At 44.3% G+C, this 17,660-nt stretch overlaps 1 protein-coding gene and 1 long non-coding RNA gene across 7 annotated transcripts in view; both read right to left on the bottom strand.

Moving 5' to 3' along the window:
* The window catches only part of TBC1D24 (TBC1 domain family member 24), a 57,953-nt gene that overhangs the window by 19,075 nt on the left and 21,218 nt on the right, over window positions 1–17,660 (bottom strand). For 5 of the 6 annotated variants that reach the window (XM_048868032.2, XM_048868033.2, XM_075132891.1 and 2 more), the window contains exon 3: window positions 16,009–16,026. The exons of the other annotated variant lie outside the window; for it this stretch is intronic. In XM_048868032.2, coding sequence (XP_048723989.1) covers window positions 16,009–16,026 — 18 coding nt within the window. The remainder of the gene's footprint in view (window positions 1–16,008; window positions 16,027–17,660) is intronic. 6 annotated transcript variants of the gene reach the window in all.
* Window positions 2,101–10,816, bottom strand: LOC125644307 (uncharacterized). The gene is made up of 2 exons (XR_012670175.1): window positions 7,949–10,816; window positions 2,101–7,667 (listed from the first exon to the last, which is right to left on the bottom strand). It is a non-coding gene; the product is annotated as an uncharacterized LOC125644307 (long non-coding RNA).

Genomic DNA, 17,660 nt, shown 5'->3' with positions numbered 1-17,660 from the left:
TGTAGCTAGGAGCTCCCTATAGTGTGAGAAATGCTGTATCATTTTATGAAGATTTCTACTTGGGAGTCCTGAGTAGTCACTCATGCACTTGCAGCACACCTTAGTAACTGCTTGCTAAAGAGAGATTGGGAGCTGCCCAAAGTTACCAATCCTGCGTCATTTACTATAGCAAGTAGGGCATCTCTAAGCTGCCCCGCCGTCAGCATTCCTAATTGGGAGCCCGAACATGTGTTGGTTTAGGCACAAGTCGTTTTATGAAGCTCACTAACCTTCCGATAGAAATGTTGATTGAGGCTTACCACTTGCATGGCAGCCCTGAATTCTCATCTAACCATCAGTGTACTTAGGGCATGGCTACACTTGCAGATGTAGAGCGTTGTGAGTCAAACCAGCCCTCGGAGACCGCTGCAGGGAAAGCGCTGCAGTGTGTTCACACTATCAGCTGCAAGTGCACTGGTGTGGCCACATTTGCAGCACTTGCAATGGCATTGGGAGCGGTGCATTATTGGCAGCTATCCCACAGAGCACCTCTTCCCATTCTGGTGCTGTGGCTTGTGGGAAGTGGGTACGGGGCATTCTGGGTCCTGTCCCAATGCCCCATGATGCACCACTTCGCATCCCAGCAATCCCTGTGCAATCCCGTCCACATTTGGCACCATCTTTCAACTTTTTTTGTACGGCGTGCTCTGTCTTCCCTTTCAGTCTATGGGAATGGATCCTGAAGTGCTGAGGAGTATGCTGATGGGTCTCGCCAGCATGTCCCAAATGGCAGTTGAGTTACTCCCTAAGCTACAAGCTGACAATGAGGAGTCCGATGATGTTGACTTGCATAACGCACATGACACGAGATTGCTTGGGGCATTCACGGACATGCTCACCGCAGTAGAACACTGCTTTTGGGCTTGGGAAACAAGCATTGAGTGGTGGGATCACAGCGCCATGCAAGTCTGGGATGACGAGCAGTGACTGCAGAACTTTCAGATGAGAAAAGCCACTTTCATGGGAGTGTGTGCTGAGCTCGACCCCACACTCTGCGGCACAAGGACATGAGATTGAGAGCTGCCCTGACAGTGGAGAAGAGGGTGGCTATTACAGTCTGGAAACTGGCAACTCCAGACAGCTACCAATCGGTTGCTAACCAGTTTGGAGTCGGAAAGTCAACCACTGGAATCGTGTTGATGCAAGTTTGCGGGGCCATTAATTGCATGCTGCTCAGAAGAACTGTGACTCTGGGTAACACGCATGACATTGTGGCTGGTTTTGCAAAAATGGGTTTCCCTAACTACAGAGGGGCGATAGATGGGACGCATATTCCAATTCTGGCACCAGCCCACCTAGCCTCCGAGTACGTTAATTGGAAGGAGTATTTCTCTATGGTTCTCCAGGCACTTGTGGATCACAGTGGGTGTTTCACTGACATTAATGCAGATTGGTTCGGAAAGGTGCATGTCACATGCATCTTTCGGAACACAGGCCTGTTCAGGAAGCTGCAAGTTGGGACTTTCTTCCCAGACCAGAAGATCACTGCAGGGGAAGTCAAAATGCCCATTGTGATCCCTGGAGACCCCACTTACCCTTTAATGCCATGGCTCATGAAACCCTGCACAGGGAGCCTCGACAGCAGCAAGGAGTGGTTCAACAACAGGCTGAGTTGGTGCAGAATGACTATGGAGTGTGCTTTTGGACATTTAAAGGGCCGCTGGCGCTGTCTGTATGGGAAGCTGGATCTGGCCGATGACAACATCCCCATGGTTACATCCGTGTGCTGTACCCTCCATAACATTTGTGAAGGGAAGGGTGAAAGATTCACTCAGGCATGGACCTCGGAGGTTTAACACCTGGAGGCTGAATTTGAACAGCCAGAGAGCAGGGCTATTAGAGGGGCTTAGCGCAGGGCTGCAAGGATTAGGAATGCCTTGAGGGAACAATTTGAGGCTGAAAGCCACCAGTAACGTTTGGTGCCCTGCATGGGAGTGAAGTACAGTGGTTCCAATGTTAGTAGGAATCTGTGTTTGCTACACTGACTTGCAGTGCCTGTTTCTTTCCTGGGCTAAGGTATCTTTTACTTAATGCAATAATAATGTTTTCAAAGCCAAAAAATACATTTATTGAAAAGAAAATTCATTTATTGAAAAGATACACAATTGCTTAGGAAACAGAAAGGCCAAAGGGGTGGGGTGGGGAACAGTACAATCACAGATTTGCGTATGTCCTGTTATCATACTCAGCCTTCCTGTCTGGAGTGCTGTGCAATGAGTGCTGCACTTCAGGATGGCTATACTGCATGGTGATGGGGGGTTGAGTGCAGTGGGTAAAGGTCGTAGTTTGCAGGACTGGGTGGTAAAGCTATAGGTGTTGGCGGCAGCTGGTGGCGATCACAACCCGGATGTTGGGGAAAGTGGGTTGGAGGTGACATGGGAGCATAAGGGAAAGAGTTTTGCGACAAGGGCTGCAGGGCGGGGCGGGCACAGAAGTGCTCCCCCTGCATTGCTACGAGCGCCTGTATCAAGTCCGCTTGGTGCTCCATAATGCTTAGCAGCCGCTCCATGCTTTGGTGCCGGCGATTCACATTCTGCTGGCAGATCCTCCTTTCACTCTCCCGCCACTCCTGCATTTTTTGATTTTCATTAAGGGACTGCTGCATTACTTCATGCAGCATGTCCTCTTTGCTTCTACGTGGCTGCTTCCTAACTCTTTGGAATCTTTTGGTCGCTGGTAACAAGGATGGCTGAGATCTCAAGGTTGCATCTGTAAAGCCAAAATGCAACACTTAACAGAGGCAGCATTATTCACACCAGACAGAGCAATGATTCGACCGTACTTAAAGTAGACAAGCACAGTCTACACAATAGCAGAAATTGTCCGCCCCAAAGCGAGTGCACGTAACCCACAGGAGCCCCAAAATGGTGAGTAAGCACAGGGGCAAGGGGGACTGATTGTTTCACGGCCGTACTGTCCTCTGGGGTTCTGTGCCTTGGGGAGAGCCAACAGCTGCAGGGGGCCCCTATATGGAACACTGTTCCCACATTTTCCACAGGATGAGTTTGTCCTGGGAGATATCTCACTGCTGAGGGTGACCTGGGAAGCAAGGGAGGGTCTTCTACTACAATGCAGCTTCCGCTCTGGCCCATATACAGCTTGCCTGTGTGTAGCAATGTTCCTCCCCCCCCCATGGCACAGTGGCGTGGATATGTTAGCCTTACTGGGACAAGGAGCAGAGTAGCTCTGCCAAGGAACCTGCGCAAGCGGATTGCCCAGCTTCTACATGAGACCTTTGAAGACATCACTGAGCCTGATTACCATGATGTGAGGGAGCACATCAACCCCCTATTCCACTGCTAGGCATGCATGCAGCCCTAACTCTCCTTGCCCCAAGAGCCCGCAATGAACTTCCTTCCCAAAATAAAAGCCGCTTACCAGGCATCTCCTCTGGTATTTGTTCTTCCCAAAGCACCGGACGCTACAACTGGCTACCTTCCTCCTGACTGCATGCATCTAGGGATGTCGGGCTGTCCCCCTCCTCCTCAGCACCCTCGCTCCCGCTTTCCTTCTCCTCCTGCCTCGTTGAACTGGGCTCTGAAGTGTCCAGGGTGGTCGTCGGAGTGGAGGTGGGGTCTCCCCCAAGTATTGCGTCCAGCCCTTTGTAGAAATAGCAGGTCACGGGCACAGCACCGGAGTGGCAGTTTGCCTCGTGGGCTTTGTGGTAGGCATTCCGCAGCTCCTTCACTTTAACCCTGCACTGCAGTGCATCCTGGCCATGGCCCCTTTCCATCATATCCCTTGATATTTGCCCAAAGGTATCGTAATTCCTACGGCTGGAGCACAGATGGGACCGGACAGCTTCCTCCCCGCAAACACGGATGAGGTCCAGCACATCGCCATTGCTCCACACTGGGGATCACCTGGTGTGTGTGGAGGCATGCTCATCTGGAAAGATTCGCCGGGAGTACTCCACGCCTTGCTGAGCAAACAGGAAGGGTATTTTCAAAATTCCCAGAGAATTTAAAGGGCAGGTCTGACTGTTGGACACCTGAAGGCAGGGCAGGAGAGTTCAAAGTCATGACCAGAGTGGCTAGAACAGGCATTGTGGGACACGTCTGGAGGCCAATCAGAGCGCATTAATAGACCAGGGTGTCCACATTGGCGCTGCGGCACTCCAGCCAGGGCGCATCAAGCGTTATGCTTCTCATCGAGGTGGATTACAAGGAGCGCTCCAGCCACGGAGTCCGGGCGCTCTATGTGCCTTGCCAGTGTGGAAGTGTCATGAGTTAGAGCGCCCGGTGCTGCATTAATGTACTCTAACTTGCCAGTGTAGCCATACCCTTAGATAGACCCCATTAGGGTGGATTTGATTTAAATCATTAGTCAGGAAGACTTGATTTAATCATGGATTTCTACATAAAAGTGCATTCTTGGTGGTGGTTATAACCTTCATACATATTCTTCACGACTCAGAGATAGATGTAGGTTTCAATTTTAGAAGGTACACACTATATATCTTTTAAATGATTTATTTTGAAAAAAAATTTTCAGACTAGTTTTACAGCTATATCAGAAATGAATGAATGAATGATTGGTTATTTCATTTATCAAAGATAATTAAAGCAGATATTTATGAAGTCATTGGGAGGTGAATTATCTCCAATTCAACAGGTTAATCATTAATATTTGGAGGATTTTCTTGCCATGCTGTATTAGGAGGAGAACATCACCAGACAGACATTTAAATTGTTTTATTTAACTAAAACAACAACATTATGTATTCTGGATTTTCTTTTCCCCAACAGCAAACATATATTTTAACAAAACAAGCATATGAATTTCCGAATTTAGTTAAACATTCATGTTTTTAAAAATATGGGTTTTTTGTTAAAAATAATTTTAACTAAAATAGTTAAATGACATTTTTTAAAAAAATCAACAAAAATTAAATTGACTAGGTCAGCCAGGTCAACATGAGAAACTTAAAATATTGGCTTCTTCAGCTAACTCAGTCATCTTCACCTTCATTTTCCTGTTTGTTCATAATCTGGAAAAGAAAAACAAGCTTTCCTGCTTTTTCAGGTCCCAAACGATTTCTCGATTTGGAATGAATTAGTCCAAAGGAAGAAAATATTCTTTCTACACCAGCTAAAGAAGCTACTGCCGTTAAAAGTGAGATTATCACTTCAAGAGTCTCTGAATCCAAGTGCCTTAGTGACTTTCACCAGCTCACTGGTGTGACTTTCTTTAAAACATCATCATCAAACATATATTTCTTGAATGGTTCACCCTTAGCTCTGAAGTTTATTATAGTTGGCATTATGGAGGGATGATTGCTGGATGATTGCCAGCAAGTTAAAGTATGAATTGGATGAATGGACTATAAGGTGGATAGAAAACTGGCTACATTGTCAGGCTCAACGGGTAGTGATCAACAGCTCGATGTCAAGCAGAGTGCCCCAAGGGTTAGTCCTGGGGCCAGTTTTGTTCAACATCTTCATTAATGATCTGGATGATGGGAAATTGCACCCTCAGCAAGTTCAAAGATGACACTAAACTGTGGGGAGAGGTAGACACGATGGAGGGTCCAGAGTGACCTAGACAAATTGGAGGATTGGGCCAAAAGAAATCTGATGAGGTTCAACAAGGACAAGGGCAGAGTCCTGCACTTAGGAAGAAAGAATCCCACGCACCGCTACAGGCTGGGGACCGACTGGCTAAGCAGCAGTTCAACAGAAAAGGACCTGGGGATTACAGTGGACAAGAAGCTGGATATGAATCCGCAGTATGCCCTTCTTGCCAAGGCCAATGGCATATTGGTTTGTATTAGTGGGAGCATTGCTAGTAAATCGAGGGAAGTGATTATTCCCCTCTGTTCGGCACTGGTGAGGCCACACCTGGAGTATTGCGTCCAGTTTTGGTCCCCCCACTACAGAAAGCATGTGGACAAATTGGAAAGAGTCCAGCAGAGATCAATGAAAATGATTGGGGCTGGGGCACATGACTTACGAGGAGAGGCTGAGGGAGCTGGGGTTAATTAGTCTGCAGAAGAAAAGAATGGGGGGGATTTGATAGCAGCCTTCAATTACCTGAAGGGGGGTTCCAAAGAGGATGGAGCTAGGCTGTTCTCAGTGGCGGCAGATGACAGAACAAGAAGCAATGGTCTCAAGTTGCAGTGGCGGAGGTCTAGGTTGGCTATTAAGAAACACTATTTCACTAGGAGGGTGGTGAAGCACTGGAATGGGTTACCTAGGGAGCTGCTGGAATCTCCATCCTTTTAAGGCCCGGCTTGACAAAGCCTTGGCTGGGATGATTTAGTTGGTGTTGGTCCTGCTTTGAGCAGGATATTGGACTAGATGACCTCCTGAGGTCTCTTCCAACCCCAATATTTTAGGATTCTATGTCTATGTCATAGCCAACTCCCTTCTTCAGCAGTTAAGGTTTGACCCTGGTACCGAGTATTGAGAATATTTGCGAGATAATGAGCTGGAGATAGTGCTTTTCCCATTCGTTTTTTTAATGCTTGTAATTTAAACTCTGTCATTGCATATTTCTCTTCTTAAGATCTCACTCAGTTCCTTCCAAATTTCAACAGCATCAGCAATAAAACAGCTGTTTCCCTGCATTTTGTTCAAGGCTACAGAAATAGGCTTCATGATACTCAGCATGTGTTCAACATTTCTCTTAAGCCCAATGTTGAGAACTTTGGCTGTGACAGTGCCATCTATTTTTTTTTTTTTCACGATTTAGTTCACAAACTGTCATCAGATTAGGCCAGTTCTTAATCTAGTGCTCAAAACAGTCCACTACAGAGTTCCATCGCACATCCTGTGGGAGAGTTAGCTTGGTTCCTCCCACTTTTTTCAGAGCAGCTGCTGCAAAGTGGTTGTTATGGAAGTATTTTGCCATTTCAACAACATTAGCTTTTATTTCTGGAACACTGAAGTCTTTGGCTAGAAGGTGAATCAAATGAGCACTGCAACCATATGTTATTAGCTTGGGACTCTCTTCTAAATAATTTCTTCTCATCTTGGATACATTTGCAGCATTGTCTGTGACCAAGCTGCGTACTAGACATTTGAATTTTTTTTCCACAGTTTGTTATAGCTTTTACTGCTACTTCTTGGAAGTATTCTGCTGTGTGTGCATTTCCTGATGTATCAATTGTTTCTGTAAGCAAAAAACATTCCCTTCTTCTGTTGTCACACAAGCACATACAACAGAATCATTGTGGGCAATGCTCCACCCATCAAGACTCAGGTTAACAATTTTACCCTGTAGACCTTTTGCACACTGCTGAATTTCTCTTTCATATACTTTATCCAGCAATTTGCCTGCGACATCTGCTCTGTTGGGTGGACTGTATCCTGGTCTTAATGACTGAACCATGTTAATGAAGTGTGGGTTCTCAATCATACGAAAAGGAGCATAAACAAACCGAGCAACATTTTCATCAATTACCTCTTTTTGTAATCTGCTGGTTCTTACCACAAACTTATCTATGGTTGTTTCTGGATGATGGAGATTCTTTTTTTCTTTTGCTACAGGTGATATACTATGGCTATGTGACATACATGATGTGACTAAAACACTATCATTGGCAGATAACTCTGAAAGTATAGAAAATGATGGTGATCTGAAAGGTGGAGAGTCTTCAGAATCCTGTATGTTGAGGATAGATTCTCCTAAACAAAATAAGTCAATGCAGTTATTTAATTACCATACTGCTCATTTAGTATTACTCATTGCATTCACTGACACTCAGTACTACTTTAAAGGTGAAATTGTAAAAGGAAGATCTGCCTATTTCAGCTATTTATTTTTTTTTAATCACAACTGCATCTGAAATGTTAGTACCATAGAGTAACTACTATATTTTTTGGTCAAACATGAGAATTCAAGAATAGTTCAGAAGGAAGACAGGCAGTCCTTAAGGAAGAAGTATGAAATAAAAAAGTTTACCAACCTGAAGATCCTGCGTGTTCAGACATGTTCCTTTCATCATCTTCAACACAGCTTTCTTCTGAGAACGAACACTTCTCATGATGATGTTTCTTTTGGGCAACGAGGCTTTCTTTGTTGCACTGTTTGCATTTTGCACACATGCCTGTCTTACCCACAAGTAGAGGGGTATTTCGTTATTTAATTAAAATGTTCCCAAACTGGGTCTCTTTTACAGCCTGCTGCCATTATAGGTTTTCTCTTCTAGTGAGAGAATGGTATGGTAGGTCTCAAATCAATGAAGGCTACACTCAGAAAGACCTCAAAGCTTCTGGAATATGCTGCTCAAACAGTTTCACTTTTGTTTCTACTGCCTGTCCCTCCCTTCTCACATTTATCTCCAGACTTCTTCTCCTTGTCCAGATCTATTCCGCCCCCAACAATCTTCTATTAATTGAACTTTTTGAAACTTTGCACTTTTAGAGAGGTAAGGGATTGAATCTGTGTACACAAATTTGCAGAGGGACAGTAGGGTTGAGGTCTGTTATTTCTCACCTCAATATAGTATTTATTTTAAAACATTTTTGATGTTAACAAGCATGTTATCTCTGGAGACACAAATCCACAGTTTGAGAACTGCAAAACTAAGCATCTCTGATGGTATTTGCTAGACTGAGCACTGAGTCCCATTGGGTAGATAGAAAGATTAACCTAAATAATCTATACAGAAGCCCCTGGAACCCCATAAGATTGGGTCCCTAATCCATGAACTCTTGGAACTCATTTACAAAACTTTTCTTAAACATTACATGAATATATTGTCTCATACTATAGAATTAGAATTTATAATTCCTATTCCATGATGAGATAGTTTTAATTAAGATACATTATAGCTCAAATAGATCTTTAGAGAAAATGCTTTTTGAGGGAAAAAACCTATCCAAAAAATCTGATTTAAATAAAAAATCCAATTTTTATTTTTAAAAAATATAATTGATTTTTATCCACCCTGGACACCATCACCACAGTACTTGAGTGGCTCACAATTATTAATGGATTTTCTCCTTGCAATACCCCTGTTAAGGTAGGCAAAAAACCCACTTCTTCAGAAGTGCACCTGAAGAAGTGGGTTTTTTACCCACGAAAACCTATGCCCAAATAAATCTGTTAGTCTTTAAGGTGCCACCAGACGCCTCGTTGTTTTTGTGGATACAGACTAACATGGCTACCCCTCTGATACCTGTAAGGTAGGGAAGTATTATGTCCATTCTATAGATAGGAGACAGAGGCACAAGAAAGACTGACCTGTCAAAGGTCAAAAAGGAAATCTGTGTTTGCACCAGGAACTGAATCTAGATCTCTGAAACATCTGTCCACTGACACAGCCTTCTGACTTTACCTACCCTGCAATTAAAAAATGATGGCATCATGGAAGAGAATTGGATAAGTCCTCCATATCCTTCCACAGGTAGCAGAAATTCCTGCTTGCAATACATAAGCATTAAACAGCTTTCTCCACACTCAGGGAAAACTCAAAAATCACTGAAGACTATTGATTGGTTTGTGACAGTACTCCTGGGGAAAAATCATGGTAAATAGGCTAAGAGTTAGTATGAAGCCCCACACTAAACACTGCTACTCTCAATTATAGTTATCCATTTAGACCTATGATTCCCTACCTACCACTAAAGGATCGTGAATGTTAAAGAGGGTGCATTGGTGTCTTCTCTATTCCCTTTCCTGGTTAACCTCTACTGTTCTGGGAGAAGCCACCCATCTCCCCAGACTCCAGTCTGATCCTGTGTCCCGCTAGCATTCTTGTTTAACCCTCAATCTTAGCAGCCACTTTGCTTTCCTACAGCTTTTCTCTTAAAGCTTGCAGTGTTTGTATGTACTCCATATTCACCTATCCACCTTATCTCTTGCAAAAGTCCCCAAATGGCCATCATCAGATTTGAAAAAGAAGATTATGCAAAGCATGGAATCTTTGACTCTTGACAATCACCCTTCATCATTTTCCATTTATTGACAGGACACAAACACTAGACTCAGCATTACTGAAGGATTTGGACAAAAGGAGGTGGATCAGAAACTTTAGACAACAACGACTAACAAGCACTGATGGAATGGAAGGCCAGAAGAGCTAAATTTGTATTTTAGTAATAGCAAAAGTGATACTTTAAAATGCCTGCAAGAGCGGGGCAGGCACCTTTAAAAGTAAAGGTAAATTAAAATGAACAGTTCAGATAGTCTGGGTAGGAGTGGGGGACTCTGGCACGTGTGTTGCTGAAAATAGAATCTATAAGTTAGTACACCACACTGTGATGGGTTCCCTCCAGGGTGCCACCTGGAACTGGGGTACCACTGAGCCCTCTGACATACCCGGTTGCAGTTACATGTAGTCTCTCTAACTACCAGCTTCCCAACCTGGGACCCCAGAGCAGTACTGTTCTGCCCTGGTCAAATCTGGCCAGTATATGGGTTTAATACCTCGTCCACCTCTCTCTCAATGTGAAGAGAACAATGCACACTTCTGGTAACCAAGCAGAGATTTTCCACAACCACTCCAGTCAAAGCTCACTGGTTTAGAATAAAACAAAAACAAGTTTATTAATTACAAAAGATAGATTTTAAGTGATTATAATTAGGGCTCCGTATCTGTCATGCAGCTCGTGGAAGTCATGGGTTACGTGACTTTCCGAGACCTCCATGATTTCTGCAGGGGCCTGGATGGCTGATCCCAAAGTCGGCTAGAGCAGCTGCCCGGGGCATGACCCTAGGCAGCCATCCCCAGCTGGCCTGAGCAACCATGGGGCGAGACCCCAGGCAGCCGTCCCTGGCCGGCTGGAGTAGCCGCCCGGGGCGGGGCCCCAGGCAGACGCCCCCTGGCTGACCGGAGCAGCTGCAGGGCACAGTCCTGGACAGCGCCCCCCCCCCCCAACACCCTTCCTCAGCAGCAGCCCCCCCCCCCCACGGCCCTCCAGCGCCGCCCCACCCACAAGATTTAATCACAGGTAATTTTAGTGTAAGTCATGGACAGGTCACAGGCCGTGAATTTTTGTTTATTGCCCGTGACCTGTCCATGACTTTTACTAAAAATACCCATGACTAAATCATAGCCTTAATTATAAGGGATAGCAAATGGATCAAAGCAGATTAGTAGGATTCCCATCCTGTCTTAAAGAGACAGTTTCCATAAATATATCAGGAACAGCATTTTGCAAAAGTGGGACCTGGATTGGGGTACCTTCTGTCACCCATCTATCTCTATTCCCAAGCGATTAGTTGTGTGACTGCTCCCCTCCAGGAGATCAGTTACACAGCTCCCTCTTAAAGCCTCACGCACAGATTGCGTGCCTGGGAGCACAGAAGCTGGAACAGCTGTTCTATTCTGAGCAAATCCCACCACGTAATTAGTGAGGAGACATTCCTGTACTCCTATCAATTCTCTCTGAGCTTCCTTCTCTGGGCCCCCTCTAAGACACACACCTCTGTGCTATCTAGAGTGGGATCTATCCCCTGTCCAACTGTGATGAGCTCACAGCAAACAGCTTGAACAGTTCTTTCACTGATAGGCGCCGCACACACCTCTCTCTGAGTTGAATTTGCCCCCAGCTACACAATACATGGAACAATCACCCACCTTAGTGGTCTCTAGGATTCTATCACCCTTCTCTGGGCTTTCCTCTAGGACACATCTTCCTATGCACCATAGAGTGAGGTTTGTCTCTCGCTTAGCTGCAACCTGCTGGCAGCCAGCAACCTGGACAGTTTTCTCACTTACAGGCAATACATTTCCCTCCCCATCTGGAGGAGATGCTGCCTTTAGCTACCAGGCAGCAGGAGCTGGTCTCAACTACACCCATCCCTGGAAGCATAGAGTTTTCCACTGCTACAGAGGAATTAAAGAGACACTCTTCCATTCCTCCAGCAGTTCCTTTCCCTCTGGGGTTCCAGCATAAAATTTCTCCTTGACAGCTACATGGAAGAAATCATTCCCCAGCAACAAAAGCAATCGGGTTATCATTTACCACAGCCACAGACAATACAGCTTCCAAATCCTCAGTTTTTATATGCACTTTAGCCAAAGCCACAAGGATTTTGTAATCTCCCACTAATAAAAGCTCTGCCATCTGCCCTGACGGTAAGTCACTTTCCTTCACAATACTTCTAACCACAGAAATTTCTGTGCCTGTGTCTTCCCACCCCAGGTGTTCTTTGCCATTTATGCTGACAGACTTTATGTGCTTCATGCCTGGCTGGGCAGTGGCTACTTTTACAAACCTTGTATGATAAGTGGTAATTGCCTGAGATGCCTCTGTCCTCAGGGGAGCAGCATTTTCATGAGTTGCTTGCTGCCTGTTCCCAGGGCATTTATTCCTCGAGTGCTCAGTGGAATTACAGTGATAGCACCTTTTGGGCTCCTCTGTTTTTACAGGCGATTTGGGACAAGAACTAGAGGAATAGATTTGGGGAGGTGAGCGCCCAGCCTCCCATCCACCCTCCTTCTTCTCAGGGGTAAAATGGGAACCCTGCTTCTCACAAGGTTTAAACCCCTCTGTCTGTAGTTTTTTTGTAACAGATGCTTGAATTTGCTCAAATTGATCAGCCAGAGTAGCCATCTCCTCCATAATTTACCTTTTTGTCCCATAAACACTGTTTCACATCACCTCTCCCTATACTCAGGAAATGTTCCTGAGCAACAAGATCACATATTCCTTCAAAGCTTATAACACCTTTTCCCTTTACTCACTTATCCATCAGATCTTTCATCTAGTTTACATATGTCACATTACTCATCCCAACAACCCTCTTAAAGCTTCAAAATTTTACTCTATATGTTTCAGTGTAATCTGAATCTGTTTTAAAACCATTTCCTTGAATTTACCATAATCTGAAGCCTCTAGAGATGCTGGCATCTTATTTAATATATCCAGAGCTCTCCCAGACAACTTTGCAACCAAAGTGGGTATCTTTTGGTCCTCAGGAATCTCATGAGTACCCACAGCCTCTTGAAGGTGATGAAATATTCAACAATGTCCCGTCTTGCGGTATGCAGGACACAACTGTTCCCATTTGTGGATTTTTTGAGAGGTGGGTCTCACTGGAGAAGCAGAACCAGAACCCCCGCACACCACGAAGTCCAGTTGATGCATTCCTTCTCCTCCATGGCTAATTTCTGGCTTCAATTTCTTTGTCAGTCTCTATCTTTTTCAGTTCTAAGGCTCTCTAGTGTGCAGCTTCCTGCCTGGCATTCTCTGCTTCTATGGCTCTTCGGTATGCAGCTTCTTGCACATCAATTTCCATCTGTTTTAATTCCATAAGTCTTTTGTGTTCTTTTCCCCTCTCCTCTGCCTGCAATCTACACAGCTCCAGCTTCTTACTAGTTTCACTTTCGCTCATTTTCCTGCTTTCCTGACCCTACTTCCCTTTCCCGAAAAAAAGCAAACAGAAAAAAACAAACTGGTAACCTCTTTAACCGATCTCTAGTCACCACACTTAAAATCACCACCAGTGTATGAAGGGCAAATCTCACTCAGGATAACAAGCTATGCATTTAATTCTGTACAACTATACCACTGTGACAGGCTCCCCCCGGGGTGCCACCTGGAACTGGGGTACCACTGAGCCCTCTGACTCACCAACTTGGGCTCCCTCTTAATACTGTGCTGCTGTGACAAGTTGCAAAGCTCTCCAGCCTGCACTTTCACCAGTATTCATACAGGCAGGGAAACACCCAGGTGAAGTTACGCGTAGTCTCTCTAACCATCAGCTTCCCAGCCTAGGACCCCAGAGCAGTACTGTCCTGCCCTAGTCAAATCTGGCCAGTATATGGGTTTAATACCCGGTCCGCCTCTCCCTCAATGTGAAGAGAACAAGCACTCTAGTCAAAACGCACTGGTGTAGATTAAAACAAAACAAGTGTCCTTACTACAAAAGATAGACTCGAAGTGATTACAAGGAATAGCAAACAGATCAAAGCAGATTACCTGGCAAATAAACAAAAAATACAAACTAAACTTAATATACAAAATAGATTGGATATGAATTAGCAGATTCTCACCCTGAGAAATGATACAAGCAGGCTGGAGATTCTTAAAGGACAAGATGCACTTGCTTTACAGTTTGGAATCCCCAGGTGTTTTATACACAGGCTAGAAATCCCGTGAGCCTGGGTCCAGCACTTCCCCCAGTTCAGTCTTTGTTTCTCAGGTGTTTCCAGCAGTCCTCTTGTGTGGGGAGTGAAGAACCCCTGAGGATGTCACTCCCTGCCTTATATAGCTTTTGCATATGGTGGGAACCCTTTGTTCCAAAGCTTGGTTCCTGGACCAGTCTGTGGAAAAATACTGATATCCCAAAATGGAGTCCAGCATCGTGTGGCCTGGTCACATGTCCTTCTAGAGTCATAGCAGCCATCGCTCACAGGCTGTCTGTAGTGTTCTCAGGAAGGCTCACCAGCGGGGAGATAAGCTTCTCCTAAGGCCTATTGTTCTCCCTAATGGCTCATTGCCCTGAGTAGTCCCTTCCCAACTAGCTATCTAGACTGAAAGGATCTTGTCTAGTGGGCATTACCCAGGTGTAACTACATCTGAAATACAGATACATAGTCAATATTCATAAATTCAGACACAAAAATGATACATACATAAAAATAGGATAATCATACTCAGCAAATCATAACTTTTCCAATGACATCTCACATGACCTGTCTTGCATAAAATGCATAATAATTATGTCAATCATATCATAATAATATCACTATGAAGAATATGGGATGCAGTGTCACACACACACACACACCACTCAAAGAAGTATGCGTTCTGAGTTAGTACTGCACCATTAGAAGAAGTCTCTCACTGTTATCTAGGAAGAACCAGTAGTTTATTGAGCAAACCTATTGAAGATGAATTAGCCATGCAATTGTAATAGCCATTAGTTGGAGCTCACACTGCAAAGCTGTAGCCATTTACCAATTAAAGATTTCTCTCTTTCATTAGTGTTCTTTTTATCCTTCACATTAGTTTGTTTACTGGAATCTGCATTGCAATTTTCTATTTAATGTGTTTAAAATACATCCCATGCATGGAAAGAAGGACTCTTACTTCTTAATTACCATACCAAAAGTGTAGTATACTCTAATATTTACAAATTTGTTTGCTTATTTACTGTTTTGGTGAGAATGTGGGTTCTCATACAGATTCATCACTAAAAGTGAAGTGCTTCAAGGCCACCAAAGCTCAGCAAGATCAAGCTAGCTTTCATTTCATGTATCAGCAACAGCCAGTGCAGATACTTTGAATCGTTATGTTCATTAATTGCTTGAAATATATACAAAGTGTAAGTAGCCACTGAATCACCTTTTCTATTTCTCAAGATCTTGAATTGGGTCTGAAATCTCCCAGGACCTGTGCAAGTTTTTAAATCTATGACTTTTTCAAAATCTTCCAGAACCTGGATGCAGATGAAAGTGCACTAAGTGACTCAGCACCTAGTGTAGGCATGGACAAGTCATGTTTTGAAATGTTTACCCTGCTAGGATTAACCATGACCACATAGCGTGTTTTTAAACATGAATGTCTATGACCTTTCTAAGAGGAAAACCAGGTTTATTATGTAAATTATGACAGATTAGTTTAGTTTTATTACTTGTATTGCAGTAGCCCCGGTCAGGGCTAGGCACGGTACAAACACGTTCAGTTAACACATTTTCTAACATGGCGCATTTTTTCCAGTGCAGACAAGGTCTAAGGAGTCCAATCATCAACACTAGAATTTCCATCCCAAGAAGATGACCCACATTTATGAATGAAATCTAGGCCTCCTGTGTGGCTGTGCAGTGCAGAACAATAATGCTAGATCAGTGGAATGGTCTCATGAACTCTCATTTGAACACCTTTATAGGTTACTTTGAACTAGTTTTGCAAGAGCATATTCAGGAACTATTTACCTTGCTGTTTGGTGCTGCAATCAGCACTGCTGCTACTGCCCCAGCATGGCAGGGATGACACACAGCCTTTAAAAAAGCAGCGAAGCAAAGACAGAAGAAATGAGCAAAGCACAAACATTCAAAGTTTTTTAACCTACCTTTTAGGAGATGAAACACTGCAAACAGGAGGAGTGCAGCGGATATGGAATTGACAGAAGGACAACGCACAAGGAGAAAGACATAAAAAAAAGACAGGAAAAGAGATCAGTGATTTCCTACATCCCAGCAAAATGCATGGAAGGCGCCTAAGGAGAAACACAGAATAAGGTTTGAATCAAACAATGCCCAAAAAAAAAAAGAGGAGGACAGGTTAACAATATTCCTCATTTAGCATCAGTTCTCCTGTTCTCCTGTCAACCTTCAGTCCGTTTCCTTCCTGCTGTGTTGTCAAATAGATCAGGATGTTAGGGGAACAATTCATATCCGCTGCGTGGCTCACTCACTATCAAACAAGTTTGGATAAGGGAAATTGAGTTCTCTCAAAGACTGGAGAGAAAGCTTCTGTTGCACCTACTTTTGCCTACCTAATGTCCTGCGTCAAACCTACTCTACGGTCTCTCTTTGAGAGATCATCAGAGATTATGGTATGTTCCAGCAAACGGCACAGAAAGGGTGATAACTTTTCATTAGCCAGTGACTCTGCTTGTTGCTTTCACCTGGTGATGACAGTCCTGAACCTTGCTTGGAAGAAATCTAAGACTGCACCTTTGTTGCTCTGGGCTGGCTATTGAGAAATCATTTCTTAGTGTGTTGGGGAGTGAAGAAGTCAGGAGCTGCTACTCGGCTCTCTCTCTCTCTCTGATCATACACATTGACTGTCTTAACTCTTTTGCCCTTCCCCAACAGGGAGGAAACCAGTGATATACCAGACTGTCACATACTCAGTGCTTCCAATGTGGTGCATCAAAAACAGTGGTCTGGAGGCCCTGGTAACTACTAAAGCTTCCCTGTTCAAAGTTTCTAACCAACAGTCCAGTAGACAGAAGCCTTGAAAGGTATGCTTGGATTGCCTGACAAGGGAAGGTGCTGACTCTTTAGAGGTCTGACCAAGATGAAGAAGCCACACATCAAGGTCTGCAGGAGAAATACAGAAAGGATGTTAATAGGATGTAGGATACGGAGAACAAGCAGCTAGAGAGGAAATCTGCCTTATGAAGAGATGAATAGCTGCATATAAGAGCACCATCAAGGCTTGTGTTATTTCATAGGCCAACATATGACATAAGAACATACCAACGGCCATACTGGGTGAGACCAAAGGTCCATCTAGCCCAATATCCTGTCTTCCGACAGTGGCCAATGCCAAGTGCCACAGAGGGAATGAACAGAACAGGCAATCATCAAGTGACCCATCCCCTGTCGCCCATTCCCAGCTTCTGGCTAACAGAGGGTAGGGACACCATCCCCGGCTAATAGCCATTGATGGACCTATCCTCCATGAACTTATCTAGATCTTTTTTGAACTCTGTTATAGTCTTGGCCTTCACAACATCCTCTGGCAAAGAGTTCCACAGGCTGACTGTGCGTGGTGTGAAAAAATACTTCCTTATGTTTGTTTTAAACCTGCTGCCTATTAACTTTGCTGGGTGACCCCTAATTCTTGTGTTATGAGAAGGAGTACATAGCACTTCCTTATTTACTCTCTCTATACCAGTCATGATTTTATAGACCACAGTCATACCCTTCCACCCTCAGTAGTCTCTTTTCCAAACTGAAAAGTCCCAGTCTTATTAATCTCTCCTCATACGGA

Source organism: Caretta caretta, chromosome 10 (assembly GCF_965140235.1).
Source record: "Caretta caretta isolate rCarCar2 chromosome 10, rCarCar1.hap1, whole genome shotgun sequence".
NCBI classification, from domain to species: domain Eukaryota; kingdom Metazoa; phylum Chordata; order Testudines; family Cheloniidae; genus Caretta; species Caretta caretta.
This window is presented reverse-complemented; position numbering and strand designations above follow the sequence as displayed.